The sequence below is a fragment of the Equus asinus genome, chromosome 26 (genome assembly GCF_041296235.1).
Source record: "Equus asinus isolate D_3611 breed Donkey chromosome 26, EquAss-T2T_v2, whole genome shotgun sequence".
Lineage (NCBI taxonomy): Eukaryota > Metazoa > Chordata > Mammalia > Perissodactyla > Equidae > Equus > Equus asinus.
The window spans coordinates 32,855,592-32,881,723 of record NC_091815.1 but is presented as its reverse complement, the minus strand read 5'-3'; the positions used below and the strand labels follow the sequence as shown (position 1 = coordinate 32,881,723).

The following is a 26,132-nucleotide window of genomic DNA, read 5'->3' as shown; positions in this document are numbered from 1 at the left end:
ACAGGACTGTAGTGGAGCCAGGCAGACAGATTGCGCATGCGCAATCGAGACCGGGCATTAGACGAAAGAATGGCGGGCGCTCAATGATCCAGGCTTTGCGCATGCGTCTTACTGCTGCCTGAAGCCGAACCTCGGGAGCCCAGAACACCTTCCTGCACATGCGCAGGAGGCTCAATGACAGTCGAGCGTTGGCTAAGGTGAGGGACAGGGCAGAGGATTGCATGGCCGGGGGAGGGCGGCCCTGCACCCCCTATGTAGCCTTTCCGAGCATCTCCTATGCTCCTAAGATCCGCCTCGCCGCCTTGACCCCGCAGAAACCAGTTGTACCACTACAGGGGTCTCTGGGCCCGCAAAATAAGACCTTTGACCCCTGCCTGGGGCCCCAGCCAACTGAGCAGTGTGGGAGGGGACGGGCAAGAGGGCTACGAGGCAGGCGAATGGACTCTGCGCCTTGCCTGGGGTGGGGACGGCCCCTGGAGGTTGGGACATGGAGGAGGAGAGGGCGCTTGTCCTCCGGATGACCTTTGACCCCGCCCATTTCCCTTGTTTAGGCTCCCAGGAAAGGGTCTGGCCATGCTGCATGTGACCCGGGGGGTCTGGGGATCCAGGTTCCGAGTATGGCCCCTGTTACCCGCGCTCCTCGGGTCCCCCCGGGCCGCGTCGTCGCTGGCCGTCAAGATGGGGGAGTACCGCAAGATGTGGAACCCCACGGAGCCCCGCGCCTGGGCCCAGCAGTACCGCGAGCGGTTCATCCCGTTCTCCAAGGAGCAGCTGCTCCGCCTCCTGATACAGGTACCGCCCGTCCCGGGTCCAAGCGCCTGGGGACTACGACTCCCGGCAGATCTCGCGGCGGCACAGCGCTACATGCTATACAGGGTTGCCCTGGTGCCTCCTGGGAGTTGTAGTTCCGTTTCTCCCTTTCCCCGATCCCAGCTGGGCGCCCAGTGAGTCGGAATTCATGCAGAAGACGTTTGAGATGCAGATGTAGCAGCAGTTCCCGACTCTAGCTTGTTCTGGGGCTTGAACAAGCATTCGCTGGGGCATGTTTTTTTACCTCTGCAAAATGGGTATGATCATCCCCATCACTATTACTACTACCTAATAATAATTATTACACCTCCGAAGCTATAATCATAATTATTATCACACTGTGTGAGCTCTTACTGTATGGCACTGTGCTAAGCATTTTCCGTGTATTACTGAATCATCCTAATAACCCAGTAAGAGAGATACCACGATCATCCCCATTTTACAAATGAGGTAACTGAAGAAGAAAGTGGCTTACCCAAGGCTACGACGCACTGGCCCAGATTTGCTTTTTTTTTTTTTTTTAAGATTGGCACCTGAGCTAACAACGGTTGCCAATCTTTTTTTTTTTTTTTTTCCTGCTTTATCTCCCCAAATCCCCCAGTACATAGTTGTATATCTTAGTTGCAGGTCCTTCTAGTTGTGGGATGTGGGACGCCGCCTCAATATGGCCTGACGAGCAGTGCCATGTCCGCGCCCAGGATCCCAAGCCTGGGCCGCTGCAGCGGAGCGTGCGAACTTAACCACGGAGCCGGCCCCTGGCCCAGATTTGAAGGGAAGTGGTCAGACTCCAGAGCGGGGCGGGGACTAGGGTGAGGCAGAAGGCACTGCTCGACTCTAAGAGTGAATGCTCCTTGCATTTTGTGGGTTAGGCATTTCATTCAACTCACCATAGTCGTCCGCTCCAAAGCTTAAGCTCTTATCCCACTATTATCATCATACATGTCATTGAGATTATCATTCATTCACTTAACTATTAAGCTCTTATCCCACTATTATCATCATACATGTCATTGAGATTATCATTCATTCACTTAACTATTAAGCTCTTATCCCACTATTATCATCATACATGTCATTGAGATTATCATTCATTCACTTAACTATTAAGCTCTTATCCCACTATTATCATCATACATGTCATTGAGATTATCATTCATTCACTTAACTATTTACTGAGCACCTGCTGTATGTAATAAGTACTGTGTTCGACTACACACACGAGTGTGCACACACACATAAACACACATGTATATATATGGACACATATCGCATCAAATTCTCACCAGTGCTCTCTAAGAAAGGCGGTGTGATCCTCTGTTGCTGATCAGGAAACAGGCTTAGAGAGGTGAAGTATGTAATTTTTACTCATATCTCATTTTTTGGAGAAAGACATAGTGGTTATGATATTGGCTTGATAGGTGCTATTGACTAGCTATAAGGATTAGTGGAAGAAGCCATGTCAGCGAGTCAGCCAGGTCACCAAGTGGCTAAATGCATGTGCTCTGCGGTCAGACAGACCTGGATTGGAGGCTCAGCTTCTCTTTATACAGACGCTGTGGCCCTCAGCGAGTGTCTCCCCCGAGGCTTGGTTTCCTTCTCTGAAAAATGGGGATTATAATTCCTTCACCCACCTTGCACCCTCTGGAGGATGACCGCATGCCAGCAGACAGTGCCTGCCACACAGTGAGCAATGTGTGGATGTGAAAGTGTCGAAGCACGAACCTGAACCTCTAGCTCCTTTAGCCATCTGCTTTTCCCTATGCCGGGCTACGTCAATTTCCTGGTCAGTCAAATTGGCCAAACCCTCTTTTCTCTGAACAAAATAAAATTGTAAAGAACCCAGAGCTCTGATTGTCTGTGTGGGCTGCCAGGGAAGGAATTCCTCCCTGTGAGGATGGGGCAAGAGGCCTAAAGAGAAGTTTTGCTTCCCGAGGGAACAGGAATTCCACTCCAGCCCCGCGGAGAAGGCGGCTTTGGAGGAGTTCTCGGCCCACGTGGACTTCTGCACCTTGTTCCACTACCACCACGTCCTGGCCCGGCTGCAGGTGAGGATGAGGATGGGGCTGGTTGGCTCATCCGTTCACTCAGCAAAAATTCTCTGAGCACCTCCTGGGAGCCTGGCCCCGTGCTGAGCACTGGGGATGCAGCTGTGAACAGGACAGATGAAGCCACGCCCTCCTGGAGCCGACATTCCCGTTGGGGAGACAATAAATAAACAATGATAAAATATGATACTCAGGAGCGGTAAGCGCTATGACTAACAATGAAGCAGCGATTGAAACCAGATAGAGAGGGATGAGATGGGGGCCTGTTTTAGACAGGGTGGTCAGAGAAGGCTTCCCTGAGGAGGTGGCAGATGAGCTAAGACTTGAGTGAAAAGAGGGAGCGAGCCCACTGGATGTCTGGACATTCTGGGCAGAAGGAAAAGCAAGTGCAAAGGCCCTGAGGTGAGGGTGTTGGAGAAACATGGACCCCTGTGGCTGGAGGAGGGGAGTGAGCCAGGGAGAGAGGGCAGGAGATGAGGGTGGAGAGGGAATGGGGGCAAATTGTGCCCAGCCTTGTGAGCCGAGCTGAGGACTTTGCTTCTACACCGAGTGAGCTGGGAGCCACAGGGGGGCTCTGAGCAGAGAGAGACATGAGCTGATTTAGGTGTTAACAGGATCTTTCTGGCTGCCGTGGAGGGAACACACTGTCAGAGGCAGAGAGATTTATTAAAGAGTCTATTATATTTGTCCGGGTGAGAGATAATGGCAGCTCCAACAAGAGTAATAGCCACGAGAGTGGTGAAAAGTGGTCAGACGCTGGTAATGGTTGGAACGCATTCGGCTGTGAGGGCGGGACCATAAGGCAAAGAGAGGAGTCAGGTGGTACCTCCAGCAGTTCTGGCCTGCCTCCCTGCAAGGATGGAGCTGCCATTTACTGAGATGCGGGAGACAGGGCGAGGATGGAAGACAGATCTGCGGGGATCATCAAGAGCTCAATTTGGGACTTAGGAATTTGAGCTGCCTCTCAGACAGCCGGGTAGAGAGAGGGACTCGACAGTGGGGTCTGGAGGTCAAGGGAGGGGCCTGTGCTGAGCAGCAACCCTGGGAGGATGTAGATGATACTAAGTGGGGCCAGCAGGAGGCTTAGCTGAGCCCAGGGGTGTGCCAGCCTCGAGAGATCAGGAAGGGGAGCGGGAACCAATGAGGGGGACAGGCAAGGAGCAGCCAAGAGAGAAGTGCAAGCCCAGGAGAGAGTGGTGTCGGGAAGCCAAATTTGCAGCATCTTCTCTCTCTCCTCCCAGGGTCCTGCCTGTCTTGGAGGTCCGTCCCCAAGACCACTCTCAGATTCACTGATTTTCTGGAGGGACTCACAGAGCTCAGACAAGCTGTGATGCTCACAGTAATAGTTTATTACAGCAAAAGGGTAGCAAACAAAATCAGCAAAGGAAAGAGATGACGGGGCAGGGCTCGGGAGAGACCAAGCGAGAGCTTCCAGTTGTCTCTCCCAGTGGAGTTGCACGAACAGCACTTAATTCTCCCACCAATGATGGGGGGTGAGATGCACAGAGTGTTGCCCACCAGGGAAGCTCATGGAAGCTCGGTGTCCAGGGTTTTTATTGGGATTGGTCATGGAGGCCTGGCTGACTGCTGTGTGGCTGACCTTACTTACTCAGTCTCCAGCCCCTCCAGAGGTCAAGTTGACACCACGTGCCCCGAGGCCCTGCCATCGATCACATTGTTTGCATAGACTAGCCGGTGTGGCCTAAGGCCCCAGTGAAACCAAGTCACTCTTATCAGGCAGGACATGCAAAGGGTTTGGAGGTTCCCTCCCAGCAGCCAGTCAAGGGCCAGTCCTTTGAAATGTGCAGGGTTTGGACAACCCAGGCCCGCTGAGTTAACCCCATCCTGCACACTGCCACTGCCTTCCTACAGCTGCTGTCAGCCCCATTTGCAGAGGCAGAAACTGAGGCTCCGAGAGGGCCTGGGATGTGCCCCTGATCACACAGTTCTCAAGTGACAGAGTCAGGATTTGAGCCCCTGTCGGCCTACCTCCAAGCTCTTCCCTGGGGCATCTGTCACCTTGGGAGGCAGGTTTTTTTTTCTTTTCTTTTTTTTTTTTGGTGAGGAAGATTGGCCCTGAGCTAACATCTGTTGCCAATCCTCCTCTTTTTTTTTTCTCCCCGAAGCCTCAGCACATAGTTGTGTATCCTAGTTGTAGGTCATTCTAGTTCCTCTGTGTGGGATGCTGCCACAGCATGGCTTGATGAGTGATGTGTAGGTCTGCACCCAGGATCCAAACCAGTGAACCCCAGGCCACCAAAGCAGAGTGCGTGAACCTAACCACTTGGCCACTGGGCCGGCCCCCAGGGTTTGTTTTTTTTAAGTTATTTAAAAAATATTTTATTATATAAACATTTAAATATATAGAAACATAGAAAGAATATTTGGTGAAGATGCATACTCCCACCGAGGCAGGAGTTTGTAAACTGAGGTGCTGTGCAGGGCAGGATGGAAGTGCCAGAGGTGGGTGACACACCCTGGGTCACCCTTAGCTGATGATCTAAGTCCCTTGGGGAAGCGGCCTGGGGCAGGAAAGGAACTAGAATAAGTTCAAACACCAGCTTTGCTGTTCACCAGCCAGGCAGGGACCTCTCCCTGCTCCTCCTCTCCCTCCTTCATTCATTCATTCCCTGAATTTGCTCAGAAGATCTTTATGGGGCACCTACCGTGTCCCCCAAATTGTTCCAGGTCCTGAGACACAGCAGCAAGCCTGGCAGAAGTGTGTCTCTGCCTCGTGGGGTCACGTCCTAGTGAGGGCGACAGAGCCTCCGCAAAGTAAAGAAGTCAACTCTGTTCAGAGGTGCTGGGTGCTCGGGACAGGGCTGCCAGAGAAAGTGCAGGCCACCCTGTTTGAGCAGGTCCTACTGTCGCCCTAACCCGTTCCCATAACGCGGGTGGCTTCAAACAACAGGAATCTATTCTCCGAGGTCAGGAGGCCAGAAGCCCCAAATCAAGTTGTTGGCAGGGTTGGTTGCATCTGGAGACTTCTAGCTTTTGGTGGCAATCCTGGGCATTCCTTGGCTTGTGGCTGCATCACTCTAAACTCTGTCTCTATCTTCACGTTGCCTTTCTCTCTCTGTCCTTTTCTATCTCTTCTAAGGACATTCACATTGGATTTAGGGCCCCCCTAATCCAGGATGATCTCATCTCCATCCTTGCCTTAATCACACCTGCAAAGGCCTTATTTCCAAATGAGGTCATCTTCTGAGGTTCCAAGGGGACGTGAATTTTTAGGGGACACTCTTCAACCCTCTACACCCAGTTAAATTTGAATTTCAGATAAACTATGAATCTTCCCTTTTTTTTTTTTCAGTGTTATTATGTCCCATGCAACACAGTCCTCAAATATTGCATGGGACAAACTTAAACTGAAAAGTTACTTGCTGATCTGAAAATAAAATTTAACTTGGTGTCCTGTTTTATTTGATTGATTTTTGGGTAAATCTGGTAACCCTAATTGAGGAGAAAAAGAAAGCAGGGGTGTTTTGCAATTTCAGGCAGGGTGGCCGGGGAAGGCCTCACTGACATTTGAGCAGAAACCTAAGGAAGTAAGAATGAGCCATGCAGAGATCTGCGGGAACAGTAAGTGCAAAGGCCCTGAGGCAGGAGTCTGCATGGTTTGTAGGAGGAATAGCAAGGATGCCAGTGGAGCCGGGGCCAATGGTAGGGGGCTGGAGATGAGGGCAGAGGGGGGACCAGAGCCAGATCCTGCAGGGCCTTGTGGGACACAGTGAGGACTTTTCTTTGACTCTGAGGGAGCTGGGAGCTGCCTGCGGGAGGACTCTGAGCAGAGGAGGAAGGTGAGCGGACTTAGGTAACAACAGGCACCCTCTGGTGGCATCGTAGGGGGAACAGACAGGGGAGTGGGCATGGAGGGTGCGAGCAGGGAGACCAGTGCTGAGACCCAGCTGGAGGTGGGGTGAGAAGTGATCAGATTCTGGGAATATTTTGAATGGGGTGCCACCAGGATTTGCTGATAGGCTGAATGTGTGAGAACGAAGGGAGCCCAGCATGACCGCAGGCTTGAGGGTCATGGAAGAATGGGCCTGGCCTCTTCTGAGCTGGGGAGGATGGTGGGAGGAGCAGGTCTCGGGGCGACTTTCAGGACCCTAGTTTGGGATGTAGGGGGTTGGAGAGGATGCTGGTCGGATGCCGGTATGGAGGCATCCAGAGGCCTGTCGGACATCCACGTGGAAGCGCTGAGTAGGCTCTTGGCTGCGTGAGGTCCTGCGTGAGCTCAGGAAAGATGTCCCGACTGGAGGCAGAAGTCTGGGAGTCCTCAGTAGGCAGATGAGATTTGAGGTCCCAAGGGAAGGCTCGGGGATAGAAAATGGCAGCAATGGTCACCGTGAGGGCCCAGGGGCGCTTTCCATTCTTTCAGCAGATGTTATGCAGGGCTCAGGGCCCCGTGCTGGGGCTTCACCGAGGAGCAAACCCACGCCTGCGCCCCGGCCTCAGGTTGCTGACCTCGTGTGGTGGGAACAGTTGGGAGTCAGACCCTCTCCCCAGTGAATGGACAAGTTCATATTGTGAGCTCAAGGGACGTGGTCCGTGCAAGCAGCTGAGAAGGCGACCTTGGTCTCTGTATTGGCGTCTGTGTGCAAATTAGACAAGGACACCCCTTTTCCTAGCCGGGTGCTGTCTCATATGGTAGTCACTATCCACATGTGGCTGTTTAAATGTGAAATAATTAAAATTAAATAAGAATTTTGAAATTCTAGTCCTCAGTCTCATTCACCACATTTCAAAGGCTCAGTAGCCACCTGTGACCAGTGGCAACCTCTTGGATGGTGCCGATCTGGGTGTTTCTGTCATTGCAGGAAGTTCTCTTGGACGGTGCTGCTCTATATCCTTTATTTCCCTCTGATGAGGTGACTGTGATGATAAATATATAGGTCGACTGCATCGACAATGGGGCTTCTTAGATCTGGCACCTTTGTGCAGTGCACACCATGCCCAACCGCACAGGGCAGCCCTGCTCAGCCTGGGGAGTGGAGGAAGGCTCTTTAAGAGTGATAAAGGAGCTGGAATATGATAGAAGAATGGAACTTCAGTAGTAGAAAGGGAAAGAGGCAGTGAGTGGGGCAGGGACAGTTTCCCAACAGCGTGTGCAAAGTCCCTGTGCCTGGAGGAACTAAAGCCAGGGTGGCTGGTGTAGAGCGACTGAGGGGGATTGCGGTGTCAGGCCATGGGATGCCTTGCAGGGCATATTAGAGACCATGGTCCTGCTTCCTGAGGGCAGGAGGAGGCTTGGAAGGATTTTATCAGGAGATTGACATGGTTATAGATGTGTGATTCCTGATATACCCCTTCTTGGCTGTGTGACCTTGGGCAGTTACTTAACCTCTCTGTGCCTCGGTTTCCACACCTGTAAATGAGGATAACAATACTCACATTGTGAGAATGTGTGTATAACATGCTTCAAACAGTGCCTGACACGTGGTCAGCATTATATAAATGTGCACTATTATCATTTATTACTGTTGATTGTTGTTTGACAAAATCTTGGCTGCTCTGTAGAGGACAGATTGGCGGCGGGGGCGGGGCGGGAGGGGATTTGGGGAGACTATTTAGAGGGCTGTCAGACTCTTCCAGGCAGGAGGAGGCGATGGCGGTGGGGACGGGCCGTGCTGGTGGGGAGGGGAGAGCTGGGCGGAGTGGGGATCTGTTTTGGAGGTGGAATTAGCCGGATTCATGGTGAGAACGGCGAGAGCAGCAGGGGTCGCCTGCGACAGGCAGGTTCCTGGCCTGAAGCCCTGGGTGGATGTGAGTTCCCCGAAGAGAATCTGGCTCGTGGTGGACGTTCTGTGAATGCGGATTTCTCTCCTCCAGCTCACTCGCTAACTGCAGCTCAGTGCCCGGAGTGGAATCTCTCAAGGTCACTCCGCAAGTCCGAGAACGTGGGTTGCGGGACCTGCTCCGCCAGCCTGGGCTGGAGGACTCGGGCACGGGCCCTAGCTTTGGCTCAAGTCCTGTCCTCGGCCAGCACGCCCCAGCCTGGGAGTTGGTTCAGAAGAGGATTTGCTCGGTTGGACTCTCCTGCCTCAACTTCTCCTTATTCAGTTGTTGCTGAGGCCCTGGGCCTTCCCACCTCCAAACCTTTGCCCAGGCCATTCCTCCCGCTTGAAGTACCATCCCCTCTTTCCTTCCACGAATTCAAAATCGCTTCTGGCCTAGACGAGCTGCTCCTCAAGGCTCCCTCTCTTGAGAGGCACAGAGGGTCTGATGTATGGGCTTGTGTTATGGAGGGGTGATTGCCCTCTGACGCTTGGTGTATAGTCCGGGACAAGTCGTATGTCATCCTGAGACTGAATAGGTTAGGCACCTGGAAGCTCACTCTTTCATTCATTCATTCATTCATTCATTGAACAGTTTGGTTGCGAGGAGTGGTGGGTGCATAAGATGAGGTGGGCAAGGCAGAGTCCAGTGTGTGAGGGACCTTGAAGGTGGTGGGACAATTCTGGTATTTATCCCACCTGTGGTGGGGAGCTGTGGGGAGGATAGGGTGTGGAATCCGTCTATAATCTAAAGAGGCTCTTTGTGACAGTGCGTGGAGAGTGGTTTACTGAAGTGGCGAGAGTGAAAGCGGAGAACGGAAGCCCAATGCACTTGTTTCGGGAGCGGTGAAGGTGACTGGGACGAGAGGGGAGCAGTGGAGACGGAGGGGAAGACGGACTCAAGAGCAATTCAGAGGTTTAGCCAGTGAACGTGGGGGCGATGGTGAGAAAGGAATCAGGATGCCTCCAAGGTTTCTGATCAGAGCATCTGAATGGATGGTGGTGCCGTCTCCTGAAAGGAGACGATGAGGTGGGGGAAGAAGAAATGAAGCACTCCCCTTGGGCCACGTTAGACATGAGATGCCATTAGACCTCCAACTGGAGAGGTCAAAGAGATAACTGAATGTGAGTCTGATGCTCAGGGGAGAGGCCAGGGCTGGCTGGGGCGAATAGGTTTGGGAGAGGAAATCCAGACTGGTGGTTTTGCTGGAAGTTGGGGATGGGAGGATGTGATCTATGGGCTTGGCATGTTGGATTTGAGGTGAGTGTGACGTCCGAAAAGAAATGTCAAGTAGAGGGTTTGTATTAGTTAGTATAAAGGCTTAGCTGCTGTAACAAGCAGACCCCACAACATGATGGTTTAAAGGAGGTGGAGGATTATTTCTCTCCCACTTAACAGTCCTGTGGGCCAGGGTGGGCAGGTGGCTCTGTCCCACATGAGATTTTGCTGGGACCCAGGTTCCTTCCATCTTGTTGCTCTGCCATCCCTTCCGACATTGTCGTCATCTCTGTGTGGTCAAAACTGGGTCGTGGGCAAAACAGCGTTGAACCTGACAGAAGAAGGAAAAGGATGGAAGTTCAGGGGAGCAAGAAGTGAGGGGAAGGTGTACCCATCACTTCCGCTCACATCCTCTGGGCGAACCTTAGTCTCCTGGCCACACTGAGCCTCAAAGGAGGCTGGGAAACATAGTCCCTCTGGGCAGCCGCGTGTCTGTCTCCACCCCTGTTGCCATGGGAGCAGGGAAGACGGGTGCTCGTGCCCTGGAACTGGATAGCAGGTCTGGAACTTGGAGGAGAGGTCCGAGCTGGAGATGTGGGTTGCACGGAGATACACAGAGATGCACGGCGTGGTGTTTAAAGGTGTGGGAATGGCGAGATGACTTAGGGCGAGCTTGAAGAGACAAAAGGGAAGAGGGCCCAGTATCCAGCCCTGGGGGACCCCATCATTTAGAGGATGGGCCCAGGAATGTCCTTAAGTGTACCCACAATCCCTCATGCTGTGCCCTGGCTCATTTTCCTCTCTCTGGCTCTCCCCTCAGGCCTTGTATGACCCCATCAACCCCGACCGGGAGACCCTGGACCAGCCTTCCCTTACAGACTCCCAGCGTCTGTCCAACGAGCAGGAGGTGCTTCGGGCTCTGGAGCCCCTGCTGGCCCAGGCCAACTTCTCCCAGCTTTCAGAGGACACCCTGGCCTACGCTCTGGTGGTCCACCACCCTCAGGATGAGGTCCAGGTGCGTGTCTTGCAGAGGGAACCAAAACTCCCAGGAGCCCTTGGGGTTGGGCAGGGAGCCTTTGGGAAGCAAAGGCTGCTGGGAGTTGTAGTCCTGCACACAGGGCACGAGCCCATGTGGCGCCCTTGTGAATTAGAAAAAGGCGCGTCTTCCCCAGGTCACCTCACTGCCATCTGTTGGAAAAGTATCATAACAGACAGATCTCAGGACTAGAGACTTTATCGCCATCTGCCAGAAAATCGTCATAGTAAATAATACAAAACAGTCATCCTTAGAGTCAACAAAATTATAATAAAAATACTAAAGTTCCACATTTTAGTGACTTTTAAGAAGTACTTTTTCCTAAAGTCATATTGTATTGTCTTTGAATTTGGGATTTTACTTATAAGTGGTGGTGTGACATAGCAATTTAGCAACTGGCAATATATTTTCCCTTTTAGTTGCTTCATAAAATAATGGAGTATCCAATTGGTAACCATATTACAATACACAAATGTATCAAAGTAACGGGTTGCACACCTTAAACTCATACAGTGTTACCCATCAAATTTATTCAATTAAAAAAGAATAATGGAGTATGTTGAAACCAGTGGCGTCTTAGCTTCTAGGAGATATGGTAATAAGGATGACGATGATGTGAAGTGCCATCTTAGATGCAGTATACAACATGAACAACCATACATGGCTGCCCTGCCTAGACTCTGGGGGATGATAAGCCTGGGAAGGGGGTGGGATTCAGTCGGGGGAGGAGCATCTAATTCCAGTATCCTGAGCTCACACCCCAGCCCATGCTCAGCTGCTCTGCTTCCTTTGTCCCCCTTGGCAGGTGACAATAAATTTGGATCAGTATCTCTACATGCAGTTCTGGGCCCTGGGCCAACGAGTCGGGCAGATGCCCCGTAAGTCCAGCGTGGGCTCCGAGCGTGGCTTCTTCACCAAGTCGCCCCCTGCAGAGAGGTGAGGCGGCCCTTGTTCCCCAGCTGCAGCGAGAGGGAGCAAGGTTAGAGTCGAGAGGGGACCGACAGGTCAGTGTCTGGGTTTGGGTGTCTGGGCTCCGGGTGGGACGTCGAGAAAGGGGGACACGTGAATCATCCAAATGCTGCCTTTTCTTCCCAAGGGCAAGTACGGACTCCAATTCCTAGGGGAAGAGAAAGGGTAGGGACACTTCTCCCCCATTTTCCAAATGAGGAAAACTGAGGCTCAGAGAGGGAAGGCCACATTCTGGAAAAGTGGCGCAGCCGGGATTCTGGTGGACATCATATTTTTAACAAACCATTCAAATATAGAGTAGGGGCAAGACAGCCAGGTCTTCTCACAGCCGGGCCAGGGAGCCTATAAATTACCCAAATTACTCAAATATGGTCCTGAATCCAAAAAACAAAACAAAGCCAAAACCTAAGACAAAAACCCCTTCCTATCCGTTAAACCAGGAATTTCACTTCCAGGAGTCTATTCCAAGGACATATTTATACCTGCAGACTGTGTGTTTAGTCATCTGTCTCTATGCCGGCCTATAAGTGCCACAAAAGCAGTGACTGACTCATTTTCTTGTCTCTTGAGAGATTAATAGCACTCCCTGACACCCAGCCAACACTCTAAAATATATGTAGAATTTGCATTTGAAAATTAACGGAACAGAAGAATTTTATTTAGCTCTCATTTATCAAGTTCATAAAAATCAGAAGCAACTTCTGTGTCCAACAGTAGGGGATTCCATTATTTATCTGATCCTCTCTTGTTGGACACTTAGCTTATCTCTGACTTTCCTCCCATCATGGTTAGGCAGCTTTTAAAATGATCCTGTGACCGCAGAGCCATAGAGAGTGTCCTGGGGTTGGAGGGGGCTCCCTGGGGCAGTCCTGACCAGCCTCACCCCTCTGTCTCTGTCCATCAGGAGATACTTTAAGCGGGTGGTGCTAGCAGCCCGAACGAAGGGGGGACACTTGGTGCTAAAGAGCTTCAAGGACACGCCGTTGGAGGGCCTGGAGCAGCTGCTGCCCGAGCTGAAGGTGCGCACGCCCGCGCTGCAGCGCGCCCTGCTCAACCTCACGCTTTTCGTCTCAGGCGTGGTCTTCTTCGTCAACGTGTGCATGGTCGTGCTCTCAGACCTCAAGGTGGCCACGTCGCTGCTGCTGCTCTTCTTTGCCGCCTTCATGGGCCTGCGGGCCTCCAAGGTGAGCGGGCCAGCCCCGGGTCCCCCGGCCCTGCTGCCTGGTGTGCAGCCAGAAGGTCAGGCCGCCCTTTGTTTTTGTTTACTGCACGCAATGCTCCTGCTTCATGCTGTGCTGCATTTCTTCTCTCCTTTCCTTTCCTTTGTCATTCCTACCTTTTCTCCCTCCCTCCCTTCCTCCCTCCCTCCTTCCCTCCTTCCTTCCCTCCTTCCTTCCTTCCTCCCTCCCTCCCTCCTTCCCTTCTTCCCTCCCTCCCTCCCTCCCTCCTTCCCCCCTTCCTTCCTTCCTTCTCTACTTATTTACTCAACCCAACCTTGGGCAGGTTTCTTGATGTCTCCGTAGCTTCGGTTTTCTCATCTGGAAAATGGGGATAATCGTGAGACCCGCCTGACAGGGTTGTGGGGAATCAAACAAGGGAATCTGTGGAAAGCGCCGGGCGCAGTGCCTGGCCTGCGGTAGGTCTTCCCTGAGTGTTCAGGGCCAGGTGCCCAGCGCCTGCTTTGAGAGGCACTTTAGTGATGCAGTGAAGGATGTGTGTTGGAGAACCAGGTTGCCTGGGTTTGAGTCTAGCTGTCTGTCTTCTAGCTGTGTGACCTTGAGCAAGCCACTTAACCTCTCTGTGCCTCAGCTCCCACATCCGGATTTAGGACCTAACTCATACGGTTTCTGTGGGCATTAAATGAGTTAATACACCTACGGTGCTGAGAGCAGAGCCTGACATATACAGAAGGTACTATATGAGTGTTAGCCATTACCGTTATTATTATTATAACGAATGGGGCTCTTGTTCCCTGAGTCCGGGCTTCCCCATCCTGGCCGGCTGTCCTTATCACCAGGGGAGCTGTTTGAGAAATGCAGCCTCCTGAGCTCCAGCCCGAATGGACTGAATTGGAAACTCTGGGACTGGGGCCCAGGCAACTATTTTTAACAAGCTCCCTTCCTGATTCTGCCTGTGAGCGCAGGGCTGTCTCATACTGTTACGAAGGTTGTTCACCATCCAAGGATTCGTGGCCCGGGGGGTGGGTGGGGACTGGCACCCAACCTGTGCTTTGTTGGAGGAGTTGCGTGTGCTAGCTCGAGGCCGAGGCCGCCGGAGGGGCTGCCTTTCATTGACTCTCCCCAGGGTCCGCACTGGCCCCAGGAGGGTACACTGGCATGAGGCGTCCCTCGTACTCGATCATTCACACGCTGGTTCACTGGTTTTCAAGCTGTTCTCAGCCGTCCCAACGGGCTCTTAGGAAGACTGGTAATATATTCCTGGGATACTCGCCAGCTGTGCTCCCCCGCGGAGGCGGGTCGCAATTCCTGCCTGGGACCAGGGGTCAGGCGGGATTTGCGAAAGCTTTGAAAGGGGAGGACTGAGCCTGCTGGAGAAGGGGCTGGGCACGCATGGCTTGGGGCATCTCACGGGGCTGGGGTCCGGGGTGCAGGGCAGAGAAGTGAGGCCCAGAGGGAGGCAAGGGCCTTGAATGCCAAGATAGGGGCCCTGGGCTTTACCCTCCGGGCAGCAGGAGCCATGGAGGAGTTACTGGCACAGAGGGAGTGCGGCTACTGCAGAGGAGAGAGAAGGGGCAAGACCCAGGGCCGGGAGGCTGGTGAGGGGTGTTGAGCTGGTCTGAGGAGGACACGCAGACTCCCAGCCCAGGGTAGACCATCTGTCTCACCTCTCAGTGGCCCCAGGGGGGCTGTAGAGCCTCTTGGGCTCTGAAAGAGTTGTTTAAAACCCAGTTCATGGGCTGGCCTGATGGTGTAGTGGTTAAGTTCGAATGCTCCGCTTCGGAGGCCCAGGGTTCACTGGTTTGGATCCTGGGTGTGGACCTACACACCACTCATCAAGCCATGGTGTGGTGGCGTCCCACATAGAAGAACTAGAATGACCTACAACCAGGATATGACACTATATACTGGGGCTTTGGGAAGAAAAAAAAAAAAAGAGGAACGTTGGCAACAGATGTGCGCTCAGGGCCAATCTTCTTCACCAAAAAAAAACCCACCAAAAACAACCGCCCAGTTCACTAATGAATTTAGTGCATCTATTAAATGGTTTCCCACGCCCTGGCTGAGCATCCAGCCCTTCACTGTGGGCCCTCCCCAGCTCCCTCCAGCTGCCCCCTGTTCCCCATGCACACTTGTTCCCTCCTGTGCGTCAGTCACTCTACGATCTCTGTCTCCACTGCAGGCCCGTCTCCCAGTCTCCAAACCCCTGTCCCCACCTGCTCCCCGGAGGTGCCCTTCCCACATGCACTGCGCCCCCACTGAGCTCAGCATCCATCTTCCCCGAAGCTGCCGTCTCCTCCTGAGTTCCCAGCTCAGGATGGGCGCCCAGATCCGGCCCTGGGAGGCCGATTTCGCTGCAGGGTGCATGTGCCTCTTTCTTCCTCCCTGGAGAGCTCCTGCACTTCTGTGGGTCCCACAAGCAGCTCTCCACCATCAGCCTGAGTGCTCCGCGCTCAGCCTGGAGTGGCCGGCTGGGCCAGGCAGAGCATGGCGTCTCCCTCGCACCCGCTCCTCCTCCAGCTTCTCCATCTCTGGATGGCCCCTGGTGTTCCCCCAGTCACTGGCCAGACCCCTGGAAGTGTCCCTTGCCCTGCCCCCCAGTCTGTCAGTTTCCAGCCCCTCCTCCCTGCTCCCTGAATCTCTGGGCCTGTCTCCGCCCTTCTGTCCCAGCCCCAGCTCAGACCCTCTCCCCAGCCTCCCATTTGGTCCTCTCCAGCCCATCCCCGAGAGCCCCAGAGCTGGCTCTGCTCCTCTCTTGCTCGCAGCCTGGCGTCCAAGATCCTGTTTCTCCAGCCTCATCTGACAGAATTCTATGCTTCCGCTTTAGTGCCTCCTCCTGCTCGCCTGCTCTGCTTCCCTTCCCTCCTCTCCCTTTGCATATGCTGTTCCCTTGGCTGAAATGTCCTTTCCCCCTTACTGGGCTGGCCAACCCTGCTCACCCCTTACCCTCAGCACAGAGGCTGCGGAAAGCCTTCCCAGACTTCTCGGGCTGGGCTGGTGCTGCTGTGGGCTACCTCAGCCCAGCACAGGGGCAGGCCCGTGGGCGGCCTGGGAAGAGTTGTTAGGAAGCTGGCACCCCAGAGATGCCCTGGAGGGAGAGGTGTGCCTGACAGAAGTCACAGTGGGCACTGCAGGAGCCCGAGGACGCAGCTGCTCATCCGTGGGCGGCGATATCCATCCTGAACCTTGAGGATGAGGCAGTCAGTGTTTTCCAAGAACAGACCAGGGGTAGCTTGTCTTGTTCCGAAGCCCAGAGGCGTAGGAGAGGAGGGTGTCCTCGGGTGATGTTCAGAGCAAACTGGCTCGTCCAACATGGGCTGCATTCAGAGGGCAGGAGCAGGAGGGGAGCAGGAAAAATCCTCAGGTGCCGGGCTAAGGAGCCTGGACTCTCTGAGGGCACTGGGGAGCCATGGGAGGGCTGTGAGCAGGGGAGGGGCGGGGTCAGCTCTAGGAAGGGACGGACGGAGTGGGGAGACTGAGGCCGGGGAGGAGGCTGGGGCAATGCACTAGGCTGGTTGGAGAGGAGAGGACGGCGGGGAGAGAGTCTGGGCAGGAGGACAGGGCTGGGGATGGAAAGGCTGATGAGGAGGAGGCGACGATGGTGCCAGGAGTCTGGCCTGTGACCAGGTAGATGGTGGAGTTGCCTGGGACATGGACCTTAGGGGATGAGGAAGCAGGGACTGGGGGGGTCGGGTGAGGGGAGACCCTGCACTCTGTGGACTGCGGCGAGTGTTGAGGGGGACAGCCAGGTGGCAGGTGGTGAGCCCTCTCCAGGGAGGCCTGGTTTCATCTGTGTGCCATGGAATAGTGTGAGCCGCTCATCTAACCTATGAGAATTCACCTCCACAAGCTTGGCAGAAACAGACACAAAAACCAATGTGTTTTTCATACCGGATAGGCCCTCATGCACGCAATTCCTGCATCTTGCTTTCAACCGAAGAAATGGCGATTCGTTCCAACACAGGGACATATCCGACTGTGCTGGGCTTGTAAGATGAGAGCACAGTCTGCACACAGCCGTGTCATCCGTCCTGTGCAGGCCATTTCAGCGATTTCAGGGGTGTGTTGACTTCAGAGGCATTCCACCTTAGGCCTCGGTGTAGGATGGGCAACCCTCTAGGGGCAGAAGATCCTTATATTTAAAAGGCGGCAGCTGGCACGGGGTGCGGACAAATATTCAATAGTAGCTAACGTTTAAATGCTTGTTATGGGGCAGGCCCTGTGCCAAGTGTTTTATTAACCGTGACTTCCTGAGCCCTTCCTGTTACCTATCTCCATTTACAGACAGTGTTACCTGAGGACTTAGGTCGTACCCGAGGGCTCACAGCTGGTAGGCGGCAGAGTTGGACACCAAGGGTGGGGAGAGGGGCAGCTAATAGACAGCTGGGGCCCGGGCCTGTCCCTCCCCCTTCTTCTCCCCTCAGAGCAGCTCTATGAATATTTGTTGTCTGTTTAAACTTTTTTTTAAATTATGGAAAAATTGAAACATGCAAAAATAGAATATAGTGTGATGAGCTCCCATGTAGCCAGCATCCAGCGTCAACAATTAGCAATAGTCCATCAGGTTTCACCCGAAGACCCCCGCTCTCCCACCACTGGATTCTTCTGAAGCATATCCTAGACATCATCTCTAAATACTTTAGTATGTGTCTAAAAGATAAGGACTTAAAAAAATCATTCTAACAAACAGTTCCGAAGCAAACACTTGCAGCGTCTGGAAATCCTTGAACAAATCCATTAATAGGTGGCTCAGATGAGCAAACCAGTGCAGCGGCTGCAAAAAACAGTTGGCGGCCTCGGAGTCACCGGGGCGAGCGCGTGTGTGTTAAAAAATGCAAATACCCGGGCCCCAGTCCCGGGGACCTGAACCGCAGAGGTCTGGGGAGGGCCCCGAGTCCGCGGGAAGGAGCGGACCAGCGCGAGGGTCTGATGGGTGTGTGGATGGGTGGAGGCGTGGGGGTGCGAGCACGGCCCCGCCCCTCCCGGCTCGCCGAGCTGAGCCCGCGCGGGCCGCTGTCCCGCCTGCAGATGTTCGGGCAGCGGCGCAGTGCGCAGGCGCTGGAGCTGGCGCACATGCTGTACTACCGCAGCACGTCCAACAACTCGGAGCTGCTCAGCGCCCTGGCCCTGCGCGCGCAGGACGAGCACGCCAAGGAGGCGCTGCTGGCGCACAGCTTCCTGGCCCGGCGGCCCCAGGGCGCGCGCCGCCCGCCCGAAGGTAGGACGCGGCCCTGGGACCTGGCCCCAGTTGGCCCCGCCCCGCGCCTTGAGTCCCCGCCCCTTTGCAGCCCCGCCCCGATAGGCCCCGCCCCCGTCGCCTCGCAGTCCTTCGAGGCTCCTCCCCTAGAGTCCCCGCCCCTGTCCGTTTGCAGCCCCTCGAGGCTCCGTCCCCCGCCCCTTTGCAGCCTCGCCCAGAGAGGCCCCGCCCCGCTAAGCCCCGCCCCCATCCCCTGTACTGCCCCATCGAGGCTCCGCCCTCCGCCCCTTGGTAGCCCCGCCCCTGGAGTCCTCGCCCCGCGAGGCCCCTCCCCCCCGTGAACCCACTCCATCCCATCGCCACCGGGCTCTGACTTGGCCCCACCTGGAACAGACTCCATCCTGTCCCTACAGGGTCTAGATTCCTCTCAGTCCCAAGTGGCCCTGCCCCAGTGAGACACCCTCCCCACGCTGCCCGCATCCCCACTCCTAGCTCCCACTAGTGAGCCTGACCGATTTCCCAGGTGATCTCGGCCCTCAGCAGACGGGACTCCTGAACTCAGCTTTCCATCTGGGTGGACATGATCCTTCCCCGGGGGGACCTCCACAACCTAACCTCAACCTCAACCTCGATAGGGGTCTTGGATCAGACTCATGTTGTGGCATGCCCCCACCCCCCCGCGCGCTCCTTCCTATCCGTGAACCCAAAACACTTCCTACAAGAGACCTTTGTCCCTTCCCTGTGTAAGCCCCAGATAGTCCCTTCCCAACAGCAGCCTCCACCCTTCCCTGAACAAGAGTCCTTGGCTTGTCCCTAGATGACAGCCCTGGAGCCAACCTCCTAGGCCTTGTCTCACTTCCCTCCAAGCCTCAAGTCTACCAATGCTTCTCCCAAACCCAGACCTTTCCGGTACCCGCTTTGACCTACTCACTACCCCTGCCTCTCCCCCTGCAGAGACCTCCCAGTGGCTCCAGTCCGAGGTGGAGAACTGGCTCCTGGCCCAGTCAGGCTGCGACGTGGCCTTCAACGGAACTCGGGCCCTGGCCCACCTGAAAGCCCTGACCCCCATCAGCGGGATGTACCCGCCCCCGGGTTTCCCCAAACTAGACCCCTTGGCTGCAGTCACTTCCGAGTCCCCCCAGGCCGCACCCAGCAGTGCCAACCCCTGACGGAAACCTCTCTGCCCAGCCCCGCCCAGCCACCTGGTTAGGAACGAAGCCCCGCCTCCTCCACGGCGAGCTGTCCATCATGCCTTGCCACTTCCCAATTTCCAGTTAAGTCCTCGCAGGCAATCGCTACCGCTACACTGTATTCTTCAAAGCCGCCCGTCAGGGCAGCCTACATTCGCTAGCCCCCCTCTTCTGTCGAACAGCCATCAAAGCTTTTTGGCTCTGCTTCTATTCCATCTCTTAGTCCCACCCCCGCCCTAAACATCGAAATGTGGTTTGGCTGAAAAGGGAGTGTCAGCCAATCACAGCTGTTCAGCGCTGCAAACCACCAGCAGTTGTTAAACTGTGCCCTCCGGAGCCTCTATATCATTGTCTTTTTAGCCGGCTCCGGGCGATCTGCCCATCGTGTTCACCAAGGCGGAGCTCCAGCCCACAGCCAATGAGAGCGGGTTAGCCCCGCTCTCTGGCAAACCGCCAACGACAGCTGCTGGGCACCCGCAAACTTGGGCAGCCGGTTGTCTCTGCAGAGAAGCAACCAATCAGACTTTCTAAAGGAAACCTGCTCTTTCTATCAATGGCCACCACTTATAAGGCAGGCCATCTGGTCACCTGCTCATCAGCTTGTCCAGGCTGGGGGCTAGGAGGACCCAGACACCATCCTCACCCCAAGACTCACTCCCACCCAGTCCCCAACAACCGCAGGTGCCTTCCCTGCCAGGTCCCTCACCCTTTCTACAGAAACTACCTCGGTCTGCATGTTCCCTCCACCGGTGGCCTGTGCAATATTTATTGGTCTATCAATTTCCTCCCTCCCAAAGGAATAAATCATGTTTAATAAATCTGGATGAGTGGGTAGCTGCAGGGGTTGGCGAGAAGGCAGGCATCAGAATCCCAGAAAGAAGAGACTCTACATTTGAGGGTGTTCCAGGCAGAGAAAGCTGTCGTTCTAGAGAGAGACTGGGTTCTTAGTCGGTGAAATAGACTGGCTGTGGGTCCCAGAGGAGGATCTTCAAGAGTACTTGATTCCTGAGGAGAGGGCCTGGTTTCCAAAGAGACTGGATCTTCAGAACAAGGGAGCCAGGACGGCCGTGTGCAGTTGTGCAAATTGTTTCCACATGTGTCTTGACTTGGGTAAGCCTGGAGGAGGAGGAGGGGTGCCATCTAATTTTTACTAAGGTGTCATGTGGGCTAGAAGCAGCATTGGGGTCGGGGAGAGATGGGGGTTGAGTTCTAGTGAGGGAAGGAGACTGGGTTTCAAGGCGGAAATGAAAAACTGTCTTCCCAGAGGAAGGGTCAGAGTGAGAAAAGACCAGCTGTCTAGAACACCACCACATCCTGCCTGGTGCAAGGAAAGAAGGAACTGGAAACCCAGATTCCTGGTTCTTTTCCAGAATCGCCTGAAGGTTTAGACTTAGGGGGAATCCTGAGTTTGGAGACGGGAGAGCCCAGGGCCTCGGGTCTGTTTAAGGGAAAGGCGGCTGGGACCCCGGGCTCCTGTGCCTCGGCTTAGAAGGGCCTGGGGACCTGGAGCTGCTGGTGGAGGGGGCTGCCCCTGTTTCAGGAGAGACCAGGCTGAGCAGCCCGGGTCCCTGGAGGAGGAAGGAAGGAGGCAAAGGCAGAACAGACGGTTAAACGGTTTTATTTTCTGGAGGATGCACGGGGGCGGGGGCTTCGGGGTGAGGCGGAGGGGCCCGGAACGGGCTGGGGCTGCCAGGAGACGCGCGTCCCTCACTCCCGCTTCCGCAGGTGGATGTAGATGATGCCACTGGCCAGGGCAAGGGGGAAGGCCACCCAGGCCAGGGCGAAGCAGTAACCAAAGCTGCCCCCCGGCGGGCGCTCGGCCAAGATCTCCTTCGCGTGAATGGCGTAGATCAGCGCCCCAGTAAACACCGCCACGCCTGCGGGGAGACGGGAACCACGTGTCACGCAATACCCGCAAGAAGACCGCATTTCCCAACCACCCACCGGGCGAAGAAGCCGCCGGAGGGCGCGTGGGCAGCACCGCTGCCTGCTGGAAGTTGTGGTTCGCTCCCCCAGCGCCAAGCCACCAGGCTCCTGCAGACTGGTCTTGGGTAATTAATGCAGTTCATCTCTCTGGGTCCCATTTACTCATCCATCAAATGGGACAATAATATCTACTCACCCATCCATCCATTCAAAGAATATTTTTGAGTGCCTTTCTAAAAGCCAAACACGCCAATAGTGAACTAATAAAACAAGAGAGGAGCTTTGCAGGGATCTTAGGAAGATAATGTCCCCCAAACTGATGACTATGATTAACTTAGCCCTTTGCACCTGAAGTCAAAGAATCGAAAAGCACATTAAGCTCTCGGAAGTGTCTGATACACAGGAGGTCCACCTGGAACAGCAGATTATGACTCAGAATTCTCTCTTGGGGTATTATTTAGCCACCTATCTGCAGCCCCCCACCCCCATCCCTGGGATCTAAATTATTTGCCCACACCACTTTCCCTGGCCCTGATTCCTTGAGGCCCTATGTGCCAGCTCTCCCATGACTCAGAGACACACACTGCAAACCACCGCTGAGTCACTGAAAACTACAACTCTTGTAAGTCCCTGGGGCAGAATGGTAGCCCACGGAGGCACCTCAGGTGCCAGATGTCCCTTCTCAGGGCCCCCAGCATCCTGACAGGCCCCCTCCCTTCCCTTCAGTTCTCAGGGGACAGTGCTCACTGGTGCACAGCTGGCAGAGGCCAGTGGCGTAGAAGAGGCCTCCTCGCCGCATGGTGTAGAGTTGGAACATGAACAGGATGAAGGACAGACAGCAGAGGATGAGGGAAAGCACCATGAGGACCTGCACCGCCTTCAGCCAGCCTGCAATAAGGAGACAGAGGTCCAGAGTTCCACCTTCACCTGCTTGCTCATTATTTGCCTCCCCAACCCCACAACCCCTTCTCCCATCTAGAGCCATACAACCTTAGATCCTCAGGAGTCTCACTTATATTGACCTTGAGTCCCATAAGTTTGCTAAATTCCCTTATCAGTTCTAGAAGCTGCTTTGCAGATTCTTTAGGATTTTCTACATAAATATATCCACCGGAAGTAGAGACATTTTTACTTCTTCCTTTCCCGTCTTTATGCCTTTTATTTCTTTTTCTTGCCTTGTTGCATTGGCTACCTCCAGTACAATGCTGAAGAGAAGTGGAGAGAAGAGAAATTCTTGCCTTGCTCTTAGGGGAAAAGCATTTAATCTTTCACCTTCTTTCGCTTAGAAATTTCCATGGATGCAGCTCCGCCCCTTTAGAACTCAGATGCATCTGGCCCCACTCCTGTAGAACCTTGGAAGGACTCAGCCCCACCTCTTTAGAACCTTAATGTGGTTCCACCCCCACTTCCTTGGAACTTGGGCAAATTGGTCCCAGCCATCCATTCAGAACACCAGTCCCATCTCCTGAGGACTTTGGAAACATAAGTCTATAGTCTTAGAATCTTGGGAGCTTTCTCCCCATTCCTCAAACCTATAGCATGTGGCCTCCACTCCTTCTGAATCATAAAGGAGGGGGGCTCTTGGCCCATCCTCTTTAGAACACGAGCATCTTGCCCCCTACCATCCAGATAGGTGGGTGGGTCTTACATCAGCTCCACTCACTCAGCATTGGGACCCAGACCCACCCATTCAAACCTCGGGGACTTCCCAATCCTCAATCCTGGGAGAAGACGGGGTTACCCCTCCCCTTTTCAGACCAGTCTCCGGCGCCCCTCACCCCTCACCATTCTCGCTGACGTTACTGCAGGCCCAGGTTTTGTTGTCATTGTTCCACGTGCAGTCGTGCCAGAGATTCAGGGACTCCTTCCCAGGGAGGGTCCACCAGGACTGGGATGGACAGAGAAACAGGGGCAGGAGTAGGGAAGGAAAGTGGGCGGGGTCAGGGAGACTGAGGGAAGGATTAGGGAAAGGGCGAGTTGCTGGGGAGGAGCTGAGCTGGGGGAAAACATGGATTTAGCCCGAAGCGGGAGTCAGGGGAAAGGGCAGGGTGGAGGCATCAGAGGCTGAGCTCAAAAGGGTAGATGCTAGGGAAAAGGGGCGGGGCCAGAGGAGAGGAGGGGTGTGGCGGGACTCTGCGGGGCAGCCAGAGGCCCCGCTGCTTCGCGGCTCCAGAAGACTTACCTTGTCCAAAGTGGCCACGAAAAGCAGGATGAGAATGAGGATGTGAAGGGCAGAGACCACCAGCAGGAGAAGCGACATGGCTGCGGTGGAAGCCTGGTATGGGGGACGTCAGGAGATGGTCGTTTCAAGAGGTTGGCACAGGGGCGGAGGAGATGCCTGAATGCTGATGGAGAAGGAGGCTGAGTCCAGACTCCCGGTCTGAGCGAGGAGGGGCTGGAGTCCTGGACTCCTGAATTCCCCAGGGGCTGGAGAGAGCCAGGCATGGACTCTTGGGTCCAGGAGTGAGTAGGACTGGTGACGTGGTCCCCATCTTCTCGGAGCCCTGTCCCATGGGCACATAGGGGCCACGATATGAAACTTCAAGTTGACACCCATCCAGATTCATCAGAAGCTGGGGGCTGCCCCCAGAGACAGGCATCCTTGACTCACCCCACTCCTCTCCTGGGGAGGGTGGAGAGGAAGGGGGACCGGGTGAGTCATCCGGTGACTCATCCCACCCTTGCCTCCAAGTACCAGGGAAACCCCAGCCTCTGGCTGTGCCCACGAGGTCCCCACCAAATCCTGCTGCCAGACTGGTGCCTGCTGGACACCTTGTGAGGAAAACGGACAAGCTCCGTGTTGAAAGGAGAGTGGCCTGAGAAGGAGGAGCCAACCTCCCACGACCTTTCAGTGTCCAGAAAGAGGGGACGGGGGACCGGGGGTTCCCCAGACTTGGGGTTGTTCTCATGCAAAGCCGTGATCTCAGCGTCCTCAGAGGAGAGTGAACAGCCATGGGGAAAAACGGCAGGAAGTTTTCGGGCGGAGGGTTCTGCTGGGAACCCCAAAACCTTGCCGGGCCCCACCCCTTTCCAAATCCCCACCCCAAGTGCTAAGAGATCACTTCTTAAATTACAAGAATTTCCATGGGGCCTGAGAGCAGGAGGGTCTCTCCCTGCCTGGGGGGGACCTTTCCAAACTCCTGCAGTGCCAAGTAGATAAAGAAATCCCAGCCCGAATAACGGACTGGAAACTTACCGAGCGGCGGAAAAGTCAGAGTTGGAGTCTCGTCCCTCACTCGGGCCTCCGTGCCCCGCCCTTCTCCTCGCTCCTTCCACCCTCTCGAGGCCCCCGCCTCCCTCGCTGCCTTCCTCCCTCCCTCGCTCGCTCTCCCCTCCGGCTCTCTCCCTCCTTCTCCCCTGCAATCCCGGAACCCCTTCTCTTTCTCTTTTCTTCTCTCTCTCTCCTTCTGCCTCTTGTCCTCACTGCCTATACCTCCTGCTCTCTCTCTTCTTACTCTCCTGGTTTCTCCTTCTCTGCTCCTCTCAATATATACTGACCCTTTTATACCCACTCTGACCGCACCCAGCTGAGGTCTGCAGCCAGAGGGAGGGCCCAGGCACTCGGGTTCCTCATTCTCCCGGCCCCCACCCATTGCCCCTAGACAGGCATCCTCTGGGGCTCCCTCCCAGGGTTGAGATGAGAAGTCCTTGGAGCACGCCGCGTGGAGCAGGGGCCCTGGGGTGGGGCAAGCATCACGGAGTGAGAGGGCTGGGTTCTCAGTCCTCTCTGTTCTGAGTCTTGTCCTGGGATCAGATGTCTGCTTTCCTTGCTGGGGCTTCGGACTGGATACTCACAGGGATGGGAGTGTGGAGAGGAGGCCAGATTCCTGCGGTGTGGAGTGGGTAGGGGGCTGGTGGAGTTGGCACCATGGTGGGGGTCCGGGGATGGGAATGGCGAACGGTGAAACTCTGGAAGGTGGCAGGAAGTGGAGGTTAAGAATCCCAGTGCTACCGTTTCCTGCCAGGGGGTTATTCCACTTCTCTGAACCTTAGTTTCCTAATCTGTGAGGTGGGTACAATAATGCTAATAATACTGACAAAATCCTAATGCTGATAATAATAATTCTGATACTTACTCTAAATGAATAAGGTAATACCAGTACACGAACACACCTAACACATTCATCCCTTTCTTCATCAAATATTTATTGAACGTCTATTTTGAACCAGGAATTAATAATGAAGAAAACAGATGTTAGCCCTTCTGTTGTTGTGCAGTCTACCTTCTAGTTTAAGAGAGACAGACAGTAAAGAGAAAACATATCACTGAAGAAGATAAATTTCAGAGAGTGGTAAGTGCTTTGAAGGAAATAAAATACAGAGACGGAGGTAACGACAGGAGGCGACGTTAAACAGGGCGATCAGGCGAGGCCTCTCTGAGGAGGTGACATGTGAACCGAGACTTGAAGACCTGAAGACAGGAGTCATTTGAATGCTGGGGGGAACAGGAAGCGTGAAGGCCTCTGAGAACAAGCTCAGGTTGTTTGGGGAGCAGACAGAAGAGCCAGTGTGGCTAGAACACAGGGATCTAGAGGGAGGAGGAGGAAGGGAAATCAAAGGCAGCCCTTGAAGCCTAGAGGAGGAGTCTGGTTTTTATTCTAAGTGTGGTGGGAAGCCATTGGAGGGTTTTAAAAAGAAGTACAATACTGAGGAGTTAATCTTAACTATGATGATGATGATGATGATGATGCTTTAATCTTGGGATACTGAATTAGGGCGGGGGGAGGGGTGAATACTATGTACCTGGGTCTCTTGGAAGAATTGGGTGCTGGTGAAAAGTGAGAG

At 54.4% G+C, this 26,132-nt stretch overlaps 2 protein-coding genes across 4 annotated transcripts; one reads left to right on the top strand and one right to left on the bottom strand.

The window, feature by feature from the left end:
• The first annotated feature begins 41 nt into the window (after positions 1 to 41).
• On the top strand, positions 42 to 20,245 carry TMEM143 (transmembrane protein 143). 2 transcript variants are annotated; one of them, XM_014852196.3, is made up of 8 exons: positions 42 to 197; positions 552 to 792; positions 2,751 to 2,855; positions 10,672 to 10,866; positions 11,693 to 11,823; positions 12,761 to 13,040; positions 18,063 to 18,252; positions 19,186 to 20,245. In XM_014852196.3, exons 1-8 carry the CDS (start codon positions 175 to 177, stop codon positions 19,398 to 19,400), a joined length of 1,380 nt encoding a protein of 459 aa, XP_014707682.3. In that variant the 5' UTR covers positions 42 to 174; the 3' UTR covers positions 19,401 to 20,245. The 2 variants fall into 2 exon arrangements, with proteins under 2 accessions (XP_014707682.3, XP_070354930.1); XM_070498829.1 differs by lacking the exon at positions 2,751 to 2,855.
• A 778-nt stretch (positions 20,246 to 21,023) lies between these two features.
• EMP3 (epithelial membrane protein 3 (MAM blood group)) lies at positions 21,024 to 24,986 on the bottom strand. Of its 2 annotated transcripts, none has more exons than XM_014852197.3 (5): positions 24,544 to 24,986; positions 23,530 to 23,692; positions 23,133 to 23,235; positions 22,095 to 22,235; positions 21,024 to 21,298 (listed from the first exon to the last, which is right to left on the bottom strand). In XM_014852197.3, exons 2-5 carry the CDS (start codon positions 23,605 to 23,607, stop codon positions 21,129 to 21,131), a joined length of 492 nt encoding a protein of 163 aa, XP_014707683.1. In that variant the 5' UTR covers positions 23,608 to 23,692; positions 24,544 to 24,986; the 3' UTR covers positions 21,024 to 21,128. The 2 variants fall into 2 exon arrangements, with proteins under 2 accessions (XP_014707683.1, XP_014707684.1); XM_014852198.3 differs by having other exon boundaries at positions 23,530 to 23,622; positions 24,544 to 24,970.
• Between the last annotated feature and the right edge of the window lie 1,146 nt (positions 24,987 to 26,132).

Bases quoted from the DNA above. Each gene is read 5' to 3' on its own strand.
- TMEM143 (XM_014852196.3), top strand. From the start codon at position 175: ATGACAGTCGAGCGTTGGCTAAG. The intron at 793-2,750 runs GTACCGCCCGTC...CCGAGGGAACAG, and splicing joins TGCTCCGCCTCCTGATACAG to GAATTCCACTCCAGCCCCGC. The intron at 18,253-19,185 runs GTAGGACGCGGC...CTCCCCCTGCAG, and splicing joins CGCGCGCCGCCCGCCCGAAG to AGACCTCCCAGTGGCTCCAG.
- EMP3 (XM_014852197.3), bottom strand. From the start codon at position 23,607: ATGTCGCTTCTCCTGCTGGTGGTCTCTGCCCTTCACATCCTCATTCTC. The intron at 22,236-23,132 runs GTGAGGGGTGAG...TCCTTATTGCAG, and splicing joins CAGTAACGTCAGCGAGAATG to GCTGGCTGAAGGCGGTGCAG. The intron at 21,299-22,094 runs GTGAGCACTGTC...GTCTCCCCGCAG, and splicing joins CCTCTGCCAGCTGTGCACCA to GCGTGGCGGTGTTTACTGGG.